General features: G+C 42.9%; 2 protein-coding genes and 1 long non-coding RNA gene across 3 annotated transcripts in view; all 3 read right to left on the bottom strand.

The window, feature by feature from the left end:
* The window catches only part of LOC109516711 (uncharacterized), a 2,011-nt gene extending 881 nt beyond the window's left edge, over positions 1-1,130 (bottom strand). Inside the window, exons 1-2 of the long non-coding RNA XR_002168402.1 lie at positions 1,085-1,130; positions 436-518 (exon numbers count right to left, since the gene is read on the bottom strand). This is a non-coding gene — a long non-coding RNA (uncharacterized LOC109516711). The remainder of the gene's footprint in view (positions 1-435; positions 519-1,084) is intronic.
* Positions 1,131-1,982: 852 nt separating this feature from the next.
* otud6b (OTU deubiquitinase 6B) lies at positions 1,983-5,464 on the bottom strand. Its single transcript, XM_019875329.1, has 8 exons — positions 5,215-5,464; positions 4,701-4,849; positions 4,563-4,640; positions 4,294-4,494; positions 4,081-4,195; positions 3,935-3,996; positions 2,954-3,060; positions 1,983-2,870 (listed from the first exon to the last, which is right to left on the bottom strand). The coding sequence occupies exons 1-8, from the start codon at positions 5,288-5,290 to the stop codon at positions 2,765-2,767; spliced, it is 894 nt and encodes a 297-aa protein (XP_019730888.1). The 5' UTR covers positions 5,291-5,464; the 3' UTR covers positions 1,983-2,764.
* A 4,913-nt stretch (positions 5,465-10,377) lies between these two features.
* On the bottom strand, positions 10,378-15,202 carry LOC109519094 (V-type proton ATPase subunit C 1-A). Its single transcript, XM_019875457.1, has 13 exons — positions 15,004-15,202; positions 13,935-14,116; positions 13,694-13,761; positions 13,445-13,530; positions 13,265-13,359; positions 12,922-13,013; positions 12,744-12,842; positions 12,574-12,642; positions 12,360-12,452; positions 11,946-12,039; positions 11,776-11,873; positions 11,399-11,522; positions 10,378-10,995 (listed from the first exon to the last, which is right to left on the bottom strand). The coding sequence occupies exons 2-13, from the start codon at positions 14,064-14,066 to the stop codon at positions 10,897-10,899; spliced, it is 1,149 nt and encodes a 382-aa protein (XP_019731016.1). The 5' UTR covers positions 14,067-14,116; positions 15,004-15,202; the 3' UTR covers positions 10,378-10,896.
* Between the last annotated feature and the right edge of the window lie 2,389 nt (positions 15,203-17,591).

The raw sequence follows: 17,591 nt of genomic DNA, 5'->3' as shown, positions 1-17,591 counted from the left end.
GGCCTGAGATGGGAGCATGTGCTTGACCGGCTCATGCGTGATGTCACTGACATCTCATGACACACCAAGGGGGACATGAGCACGTCCGACTTCTCTCACTGAGACAAAAACTAACTGCCGTGTACTCCACAACAACATGATCACACTCTTCTGGTCAAGTTTTTAAATGACATTGAAGTGAGCCAAGTTAGTCATATGTCATATGTAGACACATTTTTAAACTAACTTGGTCCACTTCAAGGTTTAAAAACATATTGCAGAAGTGCTTGATGATGCACGGGTTGTCTATGTGGAGTTGACACTGTTGTGCAGTACACGAAGCAGAAGTTTAAGTTGAGTGAGAGACGGACAGGCGGGCACACTCCCCTCCACCTTGTGGTGCAACGTGACCTCAGACATCAGCGCTTGAAGCACACCACACAGCTCAGTACTCACGCGTGTCCAAATGCTGGTTGGCGTCCCTTCCGCATGTCCTCCGAGTCTGGCGGCTGCGCCTTTGGCCCAGTAATCTGACTAAACTGGTCGGGCAGAAAAACAAAAGTGGAAAGTCACACACTGTAGTCCATAAAAAAAGTTGTTTCTTTTTGAGTCATTATTCCATATAAGTGGCAACTTTTATTTTCAACCGGTCCATTTCCAAAGGTGCCCGCACTCGCAATGCATCTGTTTGAGCGACCGCTCGCGGCTCTCTCCCCACACCGAAAGTACAATGAGCAACCTCGTTTCGAAAAACAAATGAACAAAGTCACGGGTGCATTTGTGGGAATAGTTTTGAAACAAATCTGCCCCCCCCCCTGATGTGAAGCCATCACACTTCCACTGCTGATAGCAGCTTTGGTGTGGAAAACATACAGAATCGTATTCAAGTCAAACGCTGTTCGCGATTGCTTTTTGATTGACAGCTGACGTCGACTTGTCGGCGGCGTGCTCGCTCACTGCCCCCTTTGCTGACGTTGTTTTTTTACGTTGAGTCACAGCAACAAAATTAAAGGAGCAACGTGTCGAAAGAACTCTCCCCAATTGTGTACATCTATACACTCAGAGATAAACTGCGAAGTCAGTTTAAAATGTTAAAATTACTCACTGAGAACAGGGCTTGTGGACAGCGGAAAAACTTGCTCATTGAACCGGATGTGGTACCGTTCTTGGGCTTGTACTTCTTCTTCTTGCTTTAGTTCATATCGCCCCCTACTGTCCGGGAAACCACAAAGGCGTTTGGCAAGCAATCTGAATCTAATTTACAGTATTAGCCAAGCGTGCAAAAACACAAAACACGAAATTAGGGCATATCTTGAAGAACCACAGATTTCAAGGGCAGCTGGTCCACTGAGCTGGTGGAAATACCGAGCTTCCGTCTACCCCCGTTTGATCAAAGTAATGCATTGTAGCAACATCTGTCCCGTCAGAGAGGGTGTTCTCAAAGACTGGACAAATTCAAGTATTCCAAGTTGAAGTATTTAGTTTTGTTGACTGCAAATTTAAAATAAAGCAAGGAGTAGCTTATGTTTGCTTTGTTCACTGCTGCTGTTGCAGTTAATCCTCACTATTTTTGTTATGATGCAGCATGTTTGACTCTTGTTGGTTTAAGTTTAATTTTGTTGCTTGTTTATTGTTTGGAGCCTTTTTAATGTTCAATAAAATAAGTAAAAAGCCATTTCTTTGCTTGATAATTGTTGCTATTTGCAGTCAGTAGAGTACAATATTTAGTTCACCAAGTCATTTTTCAAAATGTATGCTAAATTTGTCATAAATATTTAAAAGAAAAGCTCAAGTTAAAAGAGCCGCTTGAGAGCCAAAAAGAGCCGGCTTCTTTCACCGAGCCGATCCAAATGAACCGGATCACCGAAAATCCCATCACTATAATAGCGCCAAAAAGACGTTAACGTTCGCTGTTGTCCGCGGAGAACAGCGGTTTAAGATGAGAACTACTTTTGTGAGCCCATGTATGGCATTTTGCACGATGCAAGTGAAGGACAAAGTTTGGAAACTGAAGATTTTAGTTTTAATTTACTTTTCCGTGGCCCGCTTCGCTCAGGTGCACAGCGGAAATGTTCAGCATCCAAACGAGCATGTCAAATATACGTTGAAGATGATGGTTGAACAGGCAGGCTGACGGGATGACAGCAGGATTTGGTGCTGGGCCCCCCCCCCCATTTTTATTTTTTTTTTGTAGGTGACCAGCTGATAAGTCACATGACAGCCAAGAGGACGAAAAGCTGGAGGGAAAGCATGCAACTGGTCACTGTTGCTCTATCCCCCCCCCCCCCGCTTGCTATTTTTAGAAGGCTGGGAGGAAAATCGGATAGACCAGCACAGAGTTATTCATTGATCACAGAACGATTGAACCAACACGTGAGGGACATCAAGTGCCCGCAGACTCACAGGGGACACGCCTCTTTTGTTGCCTTCGCAATGCTTGAATGTCTTGCTGGCCTCCGGCCAAGGCTCAAATGTTCATCAATGCGCATTGAGCCAAGCATTGGCTCCCTTGCTGATTTTTGGGGGGGGCATGACATTTTAATTTCAGATCATCACAGCAATTTGAAGGTCTCACAAAGCCGGTGCCTACAATGCAGCCTCGATTTAGTAAAGGGGGCAGGGGGATGCTAATCTTTCAGGGTAAGGGTTTCAAATCCAAGTACAGGTGACAGCCCCTTCCATCCGTCCGTCCAGCTTCCTACTATCCTTGATTCCTCTTTGCCGTCAGCCTTCTCGCCCTCCTCCATTCCTTTCATCTTTTTCCCCAGCTACCGCTCCGATTTCTTCAGCCTTCTGTCCTTTCACACTCGGCTCGTTTGTTGTCGGCCGGCTCCTTGAGCTGCTCCACGGAATTGTAGTGCTCTCCCAGCCCGTAAGCGTGATGCATGTAGCTGCAAAGCCATACATGAAAACAGATGTGAAGGGAGGGGGCGGGGAAAGGGGACGGAGATATTTCTTTGAATAAAGAACTCACATGAGGATGATGGGGTCGCCGGCGTGCTCCTCGCCAATGCTGATGGGCGGTGAATCGGCCTGGATGACTTCAATGGGACACCGCAGGACTCTGCTCAGTGCTTGCAGCTGGTCACAGATAATGAGGGATTCGGACCACAAGATGTACTTAAGCAGGTCTCGACAGCGCCGACCAATATGCTTGCAAATGCTCCCCCCGCCCCCCTTTTTTTCTTCTTCAACGTGTGCTGGTAAGAATTTGTGTGTTTTAATCCTCCTATATAGCTTTGTCGAGTGGTCGGGATGTCAAACGTTAAATATTCAATGAGACGTGATACTCCACAAAGGGTTAAGCGACAAACAACAAATATGTTGATGCCCAAAGACTTCAAGTCCTGAATAGAAATATTGTAACCAGTAGTACAGTATGTACAAAATGTTGATTTTTTTTGGGGGGGGGCGTTCAGTTAAATATTAAATATATATTAAAAATACTAAATTGTTTTTTAAAAAATTGTTAATGAACACATTCTAATTAGTATAGTATTTGTTGAACAAATACAAATACCGGTAAAACAAATTTGCAGTTGTTGAGCTGTCAGCAATTATTTCACTGCTTTTTGCCACAGTCTCATTTTTTTGGGTTTAATTTTAAAGTTATACAAAATCACTGACCCGGTTGGTCCGCTGCTGCTTATTGCAAACAAAGTTTTTGTTCAAATTAAAATAATTTCCAAATATATCTTCGGTCACTTAATGACCAGAAACATAAAAATTCATTAACGCATTTTTTTTTTTTTTTTTTAAACACCAGATTGATTTAATACTTTTGAGTTTAACGTAGTGTTTCAAAAAATAAAAATGTTGCAGCTGCAGTATTAATTGACACAAGCAACTATGAATCCTAGCAAGCTTTTTGCCTGATCGGCAATGAATAAAAAATACCTGACAAATTTGACTCAGACAAAATAATAATAATACATTTGTCAGGTTCAAGACTCACTTCCAGCTGTCCGCCCCATGCCGCCGTGTGCTCCACATCGTTACAGTATTTCTCAAAGCCCTCTGCGAAACAACCCACACATTACGATTTTCAGGATGGATGAAAGTAATTGACGAATCATGTTAACGTGCTGCGCTTTCGGGTACCCGCTGTGTACACGTCGCCCGTGTCGGGGTTGCTGAGGAACGGTAGGAAATCGTCTGCGTGGCCCCGCATGTACGCCGCCGTGCGACACCGCAGCTCCTTCACGCTCAACTCGGACTTTGATAGAACACAACAGAACGCGGGTGTTCTCTCGACTGCAGACGGGTGGAGGCTTGTATTCATCAAGACAGAAAATCATCAGTGTACATTTGTACCTCATCTCGCCGCACCAGCTGGTCCTGGATGGCGCGGTACATGCAGTGGCCATCGGAGGAAATCTCCTTGATCTGAAGCCCGCGCGATGACAGTTTCTCTGCCAGCTTGACGCCCTCGAGGTGGCGCTCGCCCTGCAGGTTTTGCACTTCGGCCTCGGTGATCCTGTTCTCGCGTTCTCGTTCCTGGGCAGCCTTCTTGTTCTGGAAGCACAGCTCAGTAAAGGATACTGGAGCTCCAGTTGTTGTGAGCGCTTGATTTTGGAGCTCACCCTTCTCTTCTGAGCTTTGGTGACACGAGGTTGCACCTCAACCGTCAGCCCCTCCACTCCATTTACTGCCTCCTCCACCTTCAAAAGGAGATCCGTGGTGGATGAAAGTAAATTTAAAGAAGTGGATTAGTGCCGTACCTGTGTGTCAGACGTAGACACGAGTTGCCGCAGCTCCTCCTCATGCTTGTGATCTAGCTCAGCCTCCATCTTGGCGATTTCTTCGGTCATCTGCTTCCGCCTTTTCTTGTCGTTTTTGGGAACGCTGTTTTTCATGCTCTGGATGTTGGCTGTCCAAAAAAAAAAAAAGTTCAGTCAGTTGACTGCAAAGTGAGCATGGAAAATATTGTTTAGGCTGTTAAATACAACATTCTGCCTTTACGAAGTCATGTTCAGTTTGTAATTTGATATTATCATTCGGGTATTAATTTAATAATATGCACTGTTTTTAATCATGTAGCTATGGTGCAGTCTCGTCCTATAAGCACCATACAAAGATTGTTAAATGAACACCTTGTATGGAAACTTTTTTTTTGTCCTTGCCCTCCTGTGGGTTAAGTTCAGGGAATCATGTGAAGCCCGTAGGGAATTTTGATGATTAAGGGCTAAATAACTAATTTTGACTTGACAACACAGAAGATGATCGAAAATTTACCTTGCAGGTCCTTCTTCTCCCTGCGATGCTGCTTTAGTAACAGCTCCTCCGGCGTCTCTACATCGCCTTCGTCCATGATTAACGATTTTGTTTTTAGTAGGCTATACGAAGATCTTCATAAGGTTACATGTTATATGATTTAAATCTTGAAATTAGACCAAATGAGCTTCAAAATATTCATCAAGGCAATGAATAAAACGTGCCGCGCACAGGGGCCTTTTCTTCCGGAGTGTCTTATTCGCTTGTCGTAATAGGGCGAGTGACTATAGTGCCCCTCTGGCCGGATGGTGTAACAAAGGCGCTGCCTTGGTATTCCATTTTGACGAGATTTTTTTTTTAATATACAAAATTTAATATATTTGTTGTTGAACTATAATACATATTTTTTAACAGAGTGTTGCATATTTTACCCTGCATTTTTAAAACCGGACGCTACCGAGCAAACGTAAGTACTGGTGACGTAATAAGGTAATTCATTTTTACGCCACAAAAATAAAAATGAATCACATACCATAAAGTACGTCATTCTGGCTCTCTTTACACACTGTGGTCATCTCTTGGTCAGTAGGGGAAATGCTGTCGGTATCAACTTCCGGGAAGGGACGACTCGTTTTTTTTTACATTTGTGTCTCGGACTATATTCTATTTTCGTTGTAAAAATAAAACTTGAAAATAATCTAGAAAATCAAGCTGTGATTAAATTTGAGGGTTTCCACGTTTAAACCAAAAATCAACTAACCAGTCGCTTTTCTATTTTTAATATCCGCTTCCAAACGTAATATCCAAGGACCAAAAGAGACACAAACCACAAAGGTGGTCAATGATGGTGCTTACTATACAAATTCTTAACTGCGGAACAATTTTGTGACATGATGGAAATCTAACATGATAACTGATTATAAAATACAATTTTAGACAATAAAATAATATTTGGGGTTTTCTTGTGCTATTTAGATTCTTACAGTAGATTCGTGATTGATAACACATGTCATGTTTTTTTTTCTTTTCACGTTTTATTAATAAACGTCCTAATTAAATTAAAAGCATCACTTGGATTTGCTTGCTCAACAACGCTCTCTGGTGGCCATTCAGCACATGGCGTTTGCGTAAACTGGTTTGTTTTACCGACAAAGACAGCTTTTTTTGCGGTTTTTGGATAAGCACATGAGTGCGCAGCCACAGACACGACATAGAAATTAATATGCATGTTTTCGTGCGCACAAATTATTTTTACATTTTTGTTCCATTTCAGGTGGACAAATTAGTATCTCAAGTGCAGAAATTGGTATGTGTTGTATTTTAAGAGTATTTGTGAGAACACCTTTTGCACCCCAAGTGGTATTTTGTGCGTAAGAATGGATACATTTTGTATTCTTGGTGTATTTTGTACACACAAACTTGCATTTTTGTCATATTTGTGCACACAAATTAGTATTTTCTGCATCCAAACTAGTATTTCTTTGTATTTGTGCACATGTATCAGTATTTGTCGAACACAAATTGATTATTTGAGGACATACATTTCTATTTTTTGCGGTTTTGTAGTATTTTCTTTGCACAAATTCACATTTTTTTAGATACTCATTTGGCCATATTTGTACTTTTTGTAGCATGTGTATATGAATTAGCTTCTCACATGCACAAATTAGTATTACATGGACATTAATTTGTATTGACTTGTATTTTTGTAGTATTTTGTGCACACAAGATAGGATTTCATCCGCTCAAGTTAGTAATTTATGAGCACAATTTTTTTGGGGGGGGGTGATTTTGTAGCATAATTATTTAGTGCGCACAAATTATTTTTGGCGTACACGAATAAGTATTTTTTTCATATTTCCTGGCCAGAAATTATTTTGTGCTCACAAAATCAGATCATATCAATCTGTATTTTTATTTATTTCTTTTTTCAGATTTGTGTGCATAACTAGTCCTTTGTTCATACAAATTATTATTTCATAAGCACTAATTGCATCGCATTGTTTGTATTTTTGTACAAGGAGTATTCTGTCCATATAAATTAGTGTTTGGCTGCTGACCAGTTCATTTTTGTAGCATTTTGTGCGCATAAATAACTAGTTTTTGTATTTTTGTGGTGTTTTGTGCACAGAAATCAGTGTTTTTCATGTAAAAATTAGCATTTCACATGCAAGAATGAGTATATTTTTCCTCCCATGTCATGTATGGGTTTCTGCACGAGTGACACAGCACTCCAATGACCAACAAAAGCGTCAAATAGCGTAGGCACGTGCGGGTGTTTTTCAACATCTTGCAGAGACTCTCTACAAAACAGCACTTCTGGTTTCTTTTGAAGAAAAAAAACAATCAAAGTCAATTGATGCACTCTGAAACGGGAACGCGTGTGTACAGAGAAGAAGTGAAGCCGATTGTAGCGCTGTGACACAGTGATCCGCTCCCTGAGCGCCAACTTTGCTTTGGCATGCAAGGGGAGGGGGAACAAGTGGTGGGAGGGGCACAAAGATGGCAGCATCCCGAACTCTTCTGGGGGGTGCGTTGCAGCGCTTTCGGAAACATCGACTCCGAATGAGCCCTGGAGCTGGGCCGACTACGTCGTTTCAGCGGCGGAGCTCCGGGTGGCGTTCATGTCTCGTCGCACGCATTGCAGGACTCATCATCGTCGTCACCGCCACCGATGGACTGCATGTCCTTGCTCAAAGCGCCGGTCTTCTTGGAGGTCTTGCACTTGGAGTCGCGACCGGCGTGCTGGGAAATTCATGGAAAAGAGAGTTCAGAACATTGCACCCAGAGATTACCTATTAAAATGATATGTAAAAGTTTGAACATTAATTCAGTCTTAAGTTTCTCCGTAGTCCACGAAGAAAATGCAGACAAAATGCCTATTCCTGAAAGTGAAAAAAATATTAATATTTAATAAGTTAGAACACTGTGTGGGAATTCTTGGTACTGCTCTAAACTTCAAATCCTGCCAAGAGGACAGGACGTACTTTGTTGAAACTGTTTGGGGTGTCTTTGACCAAAAACCTAACCTGTGGAGTGCCCCAAGGGTCAATCTTGGTACTCATATAGTTCAATCTGCTTTTGTTAGGCCAGCTAATTAATGTGCAGCCTTTAGATGACAGCATTTTACACCGATATGAAATTGCATCTGCTTAAATTGTAATTAAACTAAAATTCATTACATTTCATTATACTTTCTTTTATTTTAAGCCAATCAGTCATTCAACTGATTGGCTGATAACAAAAAAACACCTTATTTCTGCTGCTCTTTTTCTGTTATTGTTGCCTTAAGGCACAACTGCAGTATAATCAGAGCCATAGGCTAAATTAGCCCTTGGCAAAGAAAATCATGTTTTGTTCTGGTGTGCAAATGGAATGCGGCGTAACCGAAAGTCTTTCATCACTGAACGAGCCCCTGGGTCTCCTATGATGGTTGCAGGCTGCGCTGGTGGTGTTGGTGAGGGTCTGCTTGCCGCACTGCGTGCCCGTGGTCACCATCCTCTTCTCACGCAGGCCCGCCTCGAACGCCTTACCTGTCGAGAACAATTAGATGCCAGATCAACAGAAGAAAAACTTTCTTTCACCGTTTGCCGGCCTCGTGCAAATCACCGCTCGCTACACTTGCAAAATTTCTCTCATAAGACATTTGAATTGGTTGAAAAAAAATCAAAACATTTCAAATATTTCTTGCTTACTCACTGCTTTCCTGTCTCATAAACACCTTCTTGATCCACTTGCGAAGTGACTTGAACAAAGGATTTCATCCCAGAAAAAATAAAAATAATATAATAAAATAACATCAAAAATAAATACATACACAGTAAATTGTGTACTTTTTCACCAGAGGTTGAGAGTTCGAACCCCAGCCATTTCAATCTGCTTGTCCTTGAGTACCATATTGAACCCCCCCGCCCCACTTGCTCCTGATGCTGTGCCATCAGTAGGTAAATGAGAAAAACTGTGTAAAGCGCTTTGAGTACCAAAGGTAGACAAGTGCTTTCTAAGTAACAGCACATTTACCGTTTACTTGGCACACTCGCTACTCTAAATGAATGATTTAATTGGATGAAAGCCTAAAAAAAATGTGAATGGTGTAAAGGTCCTCTCTTCTCACCTTTTGCCTGCATGGTACTCACTTGTCCTCAAAAACTCTTCATACTGTGAACGGCAAACACAGTGAAAGGGCCCTATGCGACCCTTGTGCCTAAGGTTGCACACCACTGCTTTCCGCAAGATTTTAGTAGCGGCCAAAAAAGAAAAGAAAAAACGCGGGTTGGGTCTGGGTGTGGGGGCGTCGTTCTTACTGTTGCCGACCGGCAGTGGAGCCTCCACATCGGTGTTGGTGAGCCACGTCGACTCGGTGTCCCTGGTCCAGCTCTCGTGGTACCTCGGCTCGATGATCGCGGAGAGTAGCGCCCGACCCGTCTGACCACACGACGTGCGTCATCCGAACGAAGGAGGGATCGAGAGACAGGGGCGGGGTCGAGTCTACCTGGCGACGCTGATTGGCCGAGTGCTCGGCTCGTCAATGTCGTCGCCGTCGTCATCGTAAGAGTTTTCTGGACAGAACATTAGGAACACTTGACAAAGTGAGACGTCGAACGCGGGGATGGGCGCATTGGTTATGATTTGGCCAAACGATTAGGCACACCCTGGCCGAGTGCTCGGCTCGTCAATGTCGTCGCCGTCATAAGAGTTTTCTGGACAGAACGTTAGGAACACTTGACAAAGTGAGATGTCGAACGCGGGGATGGGCGCAGTGGTTATGTTTTGGCCAAACGATTAGGCACACCTGCGACGACGATATTCCTCCGGTCAAATTGTTCGGCACACCCTTAAAAGATATATATATCACGTTCTGCACATATTAGCAACAGCCCCTAAAAAGCTCATGCTAAGGCCATTTTATTAGGTACACCCTACAATGACAATGCTTAGGTCAAATGATTAAGTACATCCTTCAAGATCCTATGGCCAGATTTATTAAATACAGTACACTTAAACAGGTGAGATATATAGATAAATATAAAAGAATCAATTCATAAGATTAAAATACAGATTCCAACGAATTCCTCATTAATTATTGACTCCAATAAAAACTTACCCATTCATGTGCTTCTTTGGTAGTATTTGTGTTTGCTTGCATGATTGTTGATTTTCATCTTGCAAATGTTTTTTAAAAAAAAATTGAGCAGTCAATTTGCCTTTCACGACAATCATTGTTTTCACATTTATTATTTGCTTTCTTTTTAAATATGTTTACATCGGGGCAGCATTACAGTAGCGGGCAAAGGATCAATATTACAGATTTAACAGGAGCGCACAGTCAGCAAATAGAGTGCATCTTTAACGTGGGGGATGATCAACATCGAACTGGAAACAAACACGCTAAGAACTCACATCACTGTCAAATAAAATCTTCACTGACTGTTTAGAGACTTAAAATAAATAATATATTTATCATATACATCTCCATTTGTGTACCAGTCGGACGACACTTGTGACAATAGAAATGAAGGATTATCAATGCCTTTGGATAGCAGGTGGGGATGTCCAGCCACCCCTTTCATCACTTTGAATTGATCCTCCTTGACTTTTGAAAGCGGAATGGAACGGGAACAAAAATTGAGATTAAGACGAGGGGAGGGGGGGCAGGGGAAAAACAGGGGGGAATGTAAAACCGTCGCGACGACAACGGCGCGTCTAAACTTTGAAGTCGAGCAGGTTGCAGTCGATCTTGTAGTAAACGTACGGGTAGTACTCCTGCTGGCTCAGGTTCAGACCGGGGATGTCCATGGAGGCCTGTGAGGGACAAAAAAAATCAAATCAAACTGTGAGCCCTGAAACTCACCCAAAATGGCTGACTTCCTGTTCAATTTTGACCATGAGTCCGGAAGACTTTTTTATGTGTGTTTCCTGTCTTGATGGACATTGTCACAAAATTTCGTATTGATTTGTGGAACTGGTATCTAAGGCCGATTTTTTTTCCCCTAACTTTGCAAATTTGGAATGAAATCAAACTAACTCGCAAAATGTGCGTTTCTGAACAAAATGGCAGACTTCTTGTTCAATTCCAAACGACGTTTTGACGCCGGCTGTCGGCATGGCGACGCAAGCGCGCGCTTTGGAAAAGAAGGGGACGGACGGTTTGGTGAAAGGTGAGTCAAGTTTGCGCAGTGTTCATCGATGCCGTTGTTCGGCTCACGTCGATGATGGCGGCGCTGCTGTCCAGGTGCTTGTACAGGTCGTACAGAACCTCCCGCAACTTCTTCATGTTCTTCTTGTTGGGCTGCAGCAGCATGGCCTGGAAGTTCACCGGAAGCCCGTACCTGTGCACAACAAAAACATTTCCATTTTTTTTTTTTTTTTTAAGCGTGTGTGTGTGTGTGTGTGTGTGTGTTGTTCATTCATGGTGTTGTTGGTCTATATTAACCCTTTCATACACCCTGTAACTTGATAACATGATAAGCTGTCCACTGTAGTAACCGTTGTCCGTGAATGGGTTAAAATGACTGTTCTGGATGCAAAGTTTCAAAGATAGCCAGTCAATATAAAAAAAGTGGATATTTTTCTATGGCTCACCTCAGGACCGACTCCACAAAGACACGCAGCGCTTTGATGTGGATCCACGCGATGAAGGCTTCACTGAAGTTGACTTTGAGCCACCGCACCAGAGGACCCTAAAATGGACCACAACGGGAACGTTGAAGGACGAAAACGAGTGTGCGCGTGCGTGAGTGCGGACAACATACAAACTGCTTCTTTTTGTCGGTGGACAAGCGCGTCATCTCCTCCTTGTCGGCCTTCATCTCTTCCTCGTTGTACTGAAAGTCACGCACCGTGAACCTGAACACAACAATGCACGTTCACATCATTTCCTCGGGCATTTTTGCGACCTGGTTGGAAAATTTACGGCGAATCCCTGGAAAGTAGACTCGAAATTTCCATGGCAAGTTAAAGTGGGGAAATTTGAAAATATTCAGAATTGGAAACTTTCTATGGGAATTATGGAGATAAAGGAAAAAAAAAAACGTATCACATTCAAGACAAAATGTCAACATTTTGCTTTGTCACTGACAGACACTTGTGAGAAATCGATAGCTCTCCTTTCCCACAACTAAGTAAATGACCGTACCTTCATTGATGAGTCGATTTTGCACGCTTACTTGTTTTCCCTGGCCTTGTGCTTGAAGTCATCCACAGCCTTCCGGAAGAGCGTGACGCTGAACAGGCCACTGTCGTTGTCCTCAAACAGCAACCTGCAGAGAGACGAGGCTGGTTAGCATGGCAAGCTAATGCAGGAGTCGACGTCTTCGCTCTTCACGCTGATCGCGAGGAGCGCTCGACAATGAAACGTGTCTGAACGGGTGGAGTGTCTACTTAGTGGAACGCGGCACCACCATCTCCGCCAGGGTTTCGTACGTCTTCTGCCAGTCTACGAAGCTTGTCCTGATTCCGGCACAAAAAAAGATTATTTGAGATATGCCTGTTTTGGATTTCCCGTACAATTTAAACTCAGTTCTATCCAATTTCGAACACATGCAACCTACTTGGGAACAACCACCAGCATGGTGACCAGGTACTCCGAGTCTAGCACAAAGTCATCTTTCTTCACAATGTCGGCCAGACTCCTGGTTAGCAGGCTCCCCCTGGTGGAAGTCAAAAGCGCTTTACGGTTTAGCTGCAACATTCGCAAAAGGCAAACAAACTAACGGAAGAAACACTCACGCGTTCTTCCGCTCTAGGTTCTGCAGGTTCCCCTTCAGGTTGTTATAGGCCAATGCTCGGGCCTTCAGGTCGTTGTCAATCTGCGTCGCTTGCTGGAAAGTCACAAAGAATAGAAACTGATGAAATGCCAACAATCCATACTTATCAATAAAATTATACATCATAGAAGTTAAAGAATTAAACCGTTTTCTGGTGTGTAGGACTTTGGCCACCAGGGGGGAGTATAACAGAGACATACAGAACTGACTCAGTAGGCCACAGTAATGTCAGTCCTTCTTCACAGAGGATAAAGAAGAGATGCCAATGAGCAACTAAGGCAAAGCATCCAAATTCGCCAACCCACCTTGGAGACGATCTCGGAGATGTTCTTCAGCGACTGTTTAATGGGATACTTGGCCATGTCCCACTGGAATCTGGTGATGTATGTGACCAGGTCCACTGTCCAATGACAACAAGACACCATCGGCGCGTGCTTTGAGGAGAAGAAGAAGAAGAAGAAGGGACAAGGGGAGCAATGTCTTACGTCCATTGGCCAGCAGGTTCTCCTGAACTTTGTCCCGGCTGTCCTCCAGAACGTCAGCCATGTACTGAGCCACCTTCTTCACCACACTGCATTCACACAAACAAACAAATAAATAAATTAATAGCCAGTCCACGTTCCTCCCACATTCCAAAAACATGGACGGTAGTTTAATAGATCACTCAAAATTGTCTTTTGGTGTGACGGGTGGATGGTGGATAGTGGTCCTTCACTACATTTTTTTTTGGTCACCTTTCCACAAACGTATCCAGCTTGGCCAGCTCGTCGGACAGACCCACCAGGACATCCAGCGTGCCCACCTGTCGCAGATACCAAAATCAGTACTTCAGCTTGACAAATGCCACCTCTGCTGTGGTAAAGACAGCAACACATAGTGGCAGGAACAAGCCCGGTGCTGTGTGATGTTGTTGACTGCTATGTTAGCTTGTCTCTGTTAGCCACTGTGATTTTGTTTTGAGATCAATTTGTTCACCTTGAGGTCGGGAATGTTGAACTTGGTGTTGGTGGAGAGGTTGTTGGTGCGCGTGGTGGCCACCATCAGCTTGTCCCATGTCTGCTGACACGTCTTCTCACCTGGCGCAGAGATCAACCAGAATTCCGTCATGGCGGCTGCTGTTGGGCTTCCAGGAGAGTTCAACTAATGTAGGAGGAGCACTGCAGTGGTTGGGAAAAAATATATAAAAATAGACATGACATTTTTTCTACAGAGTACCTAAAGTCACATTGGGGGGAAAAAAAGTTTCTCATCCTAACGAGACATTCTTTTTCTGCTGCTAACTCTTCTTCAATGCCCCTGTAGCTGCCGAAAAAGAGAAGAAGAAGATCTTCATGTCAAGGCAAAACAAGTGATTAGAGTCGTATTTTGTTTCCCAACTCGTGTTTGCTAAACACAACAATAGGAGCAGACTTACACTCTTTCCTCAAAACTACTTTCTCGTTCTAATGAGAAAGCTTCTTGTTTGGATGGGAAAGTTTCTTCTAATGAGGAACATGTTTTTTTTTTGTGTCACTTAAGGGGCTGCGGACTTTACTTAGTCCTGCTCTACAGGGATTTTCAAAGTATTTAAAAATGTATTTTTATTACATTTACTTACTGGCCACAATATTAGGAATAAGAGCTGATGCATAAGAGCTGCACATCAATGCAAACTCCTACCACAACAATGTCAACCCAAAAGTAAGCATGTGCAAAGGCAGCTAGCTTTTAGTTCGTTATCGGATGGCAACAGATTGTGTAACTAATGTGTCCTCTTGTGAGCAATTTTAAATCCTCATGACATGACTTTGTTCCTCTTTTCACGACTGCGAATGTTTCTCGCATTGCATTCAGCCTCTGCAGCATGGCGATGACGTCAGAAGAGTTGCTGTCACATGACCGTCATACGCAGAAGAGGATACTAAACATTTCCTCGACACATTTACGACACAAAAATAGCCAGAAACAAACATTATCTAAAATGGTACATGACCAATATGTGCGAGTTACTATTAGCATTTAGCCATGTCACGACATTCGTCAATTGTTTCGTCGCCGTCCTTACCGAAACACAGTCTTCACCGTTCGCTTGACTCGGTGGGTTTCAGTCAGACAGTCGCAGATTCCCATTCATATCACTAAATCTTAATAAATATTACTGCTAATAATAGTGTCGTGGCGACCCAGAGGTCCTTCAATTCAGCCTAGCTAGCATCTCCGGTCAGCTGATTAGCAGAGACGGTGAGGGTGTGCGCGCACGCATGCGCATTGCGCAAACGTCACCATGCTGCCTTCAATGACCAAAAAAGTTTCGTGAATTTAAAGGCCTTCTTAAAGAGAGTAAATATTACGCATTTCGGTACAGTATTATGCATAATTTTGCCATTTGAATACCATACTTTCCTTTTAAAAAGGAATTCGTGATTTGTAACGTTGACGTATGAGCAACTGAATGTAAAATAGATTTTTTTTAAATTATCGATAGTCTTGAAAAGCAATTCATTCGTAGAGTATTGGTTTTGAGTGACATCAACTTTGACTCAAGAGTGACGCCCCTGGTGTTATTAAAGCATTGCAACAGAGTACGCTTCTGTCAACTTGCCCTCAAGGACCGAAAAGATTTGATGACCTCAAGCAGAGGGAAATGGCCAAATGAAAACAAAGAAGTGATGCATTGTCAGTAGTTCAAGAAACAATAGTCATTTACGATTAATGAGCTAGTACAGTGAGATTACAAATTTATTTTTTTGAGTCTTGAAATCGTTTGTACTAATTTCGACAGCAGATGCTACCCCTATAATTAGATAATGTTGTAAAACAAATTAAAATATTTAGATTTAAAAAAAAATAAATAAATTGGGGCAGCCCAGTGGTTAGCGTGTCGACCTCACAGTGAAAAGGTACCGGGTTCAATTCCAGCTGCGGCCTCCCTGTGTGGAGTTTGCATGTTCTCCCCGGTCCTGTGTGGGTTTTCTCCGGGTACTCCGGTTTCCTCCCACATTCTAAAAACATGCATGGCAGGCTGATTGAACACTCTAAATTGTCTTCCAGTGTGAGTGTGAGCACGGATGTTTATTCGTCTCTGTGTGCCCTGTGATGGGCTGGCAACCGGTTCTGGGTGTCCCCCGCCTACTGCCCGAAGACAGCTGGGTAGCCTCCAGCACCCCCGCCCCACCCACCCTTGTGCGGATAAAGCGGACCAGAAAATGGATGGATGAATGGACATTTTAAATTATGACTAACAAATTAAATGATCTATATAACTTTAAAACAGTAGTACAACTAAAGCTATAGAGCACAGGTGTCAAACTCCGATGCTCAAAGGCCACTATCCTGCATGTTTTTGATGTTTCCCTCCTCCAACACACCCGATTCAATTGATCAGGGTCGTTATCAGGCTCCTGAAGTGTTTCCTGAGAAGCTGATTATTTGAGGCAGGTGTGTGCAAGGAGGGAAACACATAAAACATACAGGTTAGTGGCCCGAGAGACCTCGAGTTTCACACATGTGATAAATACAGTATAACCAAACAGGATATGAAAGCACTTTTATTTTGGAACAACACCGTTGTGGAAAGACTGAGGAGAGAAGAGAAGGAGGGGTTGAGGTTTTACTCTGGGAAATGCCCCCCCGCCCACCAAATACAGTCAAATTTTTAAAAAAATGCTGTCAGGAGGAGAGAACAGAAGATAAGCATACCGTGATACACTGTAGTGTGTAAATGCGCAAGTACGTGGCAACCCAAACTAAACGTGAGTTTATTTTTATGAAGTAGTCACCTGTACACTATTACACACTTTCAACACCTTTTAAAAAAAATATTAAATATACAGAAGGGAAATTAGGTCCGGAAGCCCGTGGAAAAATAAATTGCAACAACTCAAAAGCGGGAGCGGGTGGGGGGGGATTAACTCAGTTGTGTGTTAGCATATAAGCGAAAAATAAAATTCTGTACATTTATGTAACAAAAAGTGGGCGTGGAAAGCAGAACGGGTGGAGGGGCTGGATAGGTCAAGACGTGCTTTTCAGTCACCTCACCATGGGAAGAAATGGCAACATCTAGTGGACAAGAAAAGTACTACAACCACGCGACGGCGTAATGTCGCCGTTACCCTGTTACAATTAAAATTACAGTGAACCCCGAATTTTAGTGGGATTTTTTTTTTAAACCTACCCATCAGTTGCTGAAAAACAGTTTTTCTGCTCCCATAAAAAAAATAATCGTATGCCATCAGTTTATGTGAGTAGCTCCATTTAAACTGAAATAGGGCTTTGCTACTACTTATAGGTATTGACAGAACAGTGTTTTTTTTTTGGGGGGGCGGGGGCATAATTTGCTTATAAATTTTCACAATTTAAGGTTCGGAGGGGGAAGTTCACTGGACCCGAGATTAATTATTCTAGGGGCCACCAAATTATTTGGTGGCCCCTAGAAGATATAATGTGCGCACAAAGTGCTCATTTGTGGCTACAAAGTAGGGAAATATGAACATAAATTAGAAAGACTACTAGAATATTCTGTAACCTGTCCTCCGTTTTTGGTTGAAAAACTTGCCTTTTCCGTCTTTGTGCTGTGAATGATGTGCACCAATATGCCACAAGATTGCGGCAAGGTCCCGTGCAATTTAAAAGTAATGCTTTGCGACTATTTTG

The sequence above is a fragment of the Hippocampus comes genome, unplaced genomic scaffold (assembly GCF_001891065.2).
Source record: "Hippocampus comes isolate QL1 unplaced genomic scaffold, H_comes_QL1_v1.1 scaffold163, whole genome shotgun sequence".
In the NCBI taxonomy this organism is placed as follows: domain Eukaryota; kingdom Metazoa; phylum Chordata; class Actinopteri; order Syngnathiformes; family Syngnathidae; genus Hippocampus; species Hippocampus comes.
This window is presented reverse-complemented; position numbering and strand designations above follow the sequence as displayed.

Excerpts from the sequence above, each read along its gene's own strand:
- LOC109519094 (XM_019875457.1), bottom strand. The coding sequence starts at position 14,066 with ATGACGGAATTCTGGTTGATCTCTGCGCCAGGTGAGAAGACGTGTCAG. Across the intron at positions 13,360-13,444 it reads GAACCTGCTGGCCAATGGAC|TGGACCTGGTCACATACATC; the intron begins GTAAGACATTGC and ends GTCATTGGACAG. Across the intron at positions 12,040-12,359 it reads CACAAGGCCAGGGAAAACAA|GTTCACGGTGCGTGACTTTC; the intron begins GTAAGCGTGCAA and ends TGTTGTGTTCAG.
- otud6b (XM_019875329.1), bottom strand. The coding sequence starts at position 5,290 with ATGGACGAAGGCGATGTAGAGACGCCGGAGGAGCTGTTACTAAAGCAG. Across the intron at positions 4,850-5,214 it reads GGAGAAGAAGGACCTGCAAG|CCAACATCCAGAGCATGAAA; the intron begins GTAAATTTTCGA and ends TTTTTTGGACAG. Across the intron at positions 4,641-4,700 it reads TGTCTACGTCTGACACACAG|GTGGAGGAGGCAGTAAATGG; the intron begins GTACGGCACTAA and ends CTCCTTTTGAAG.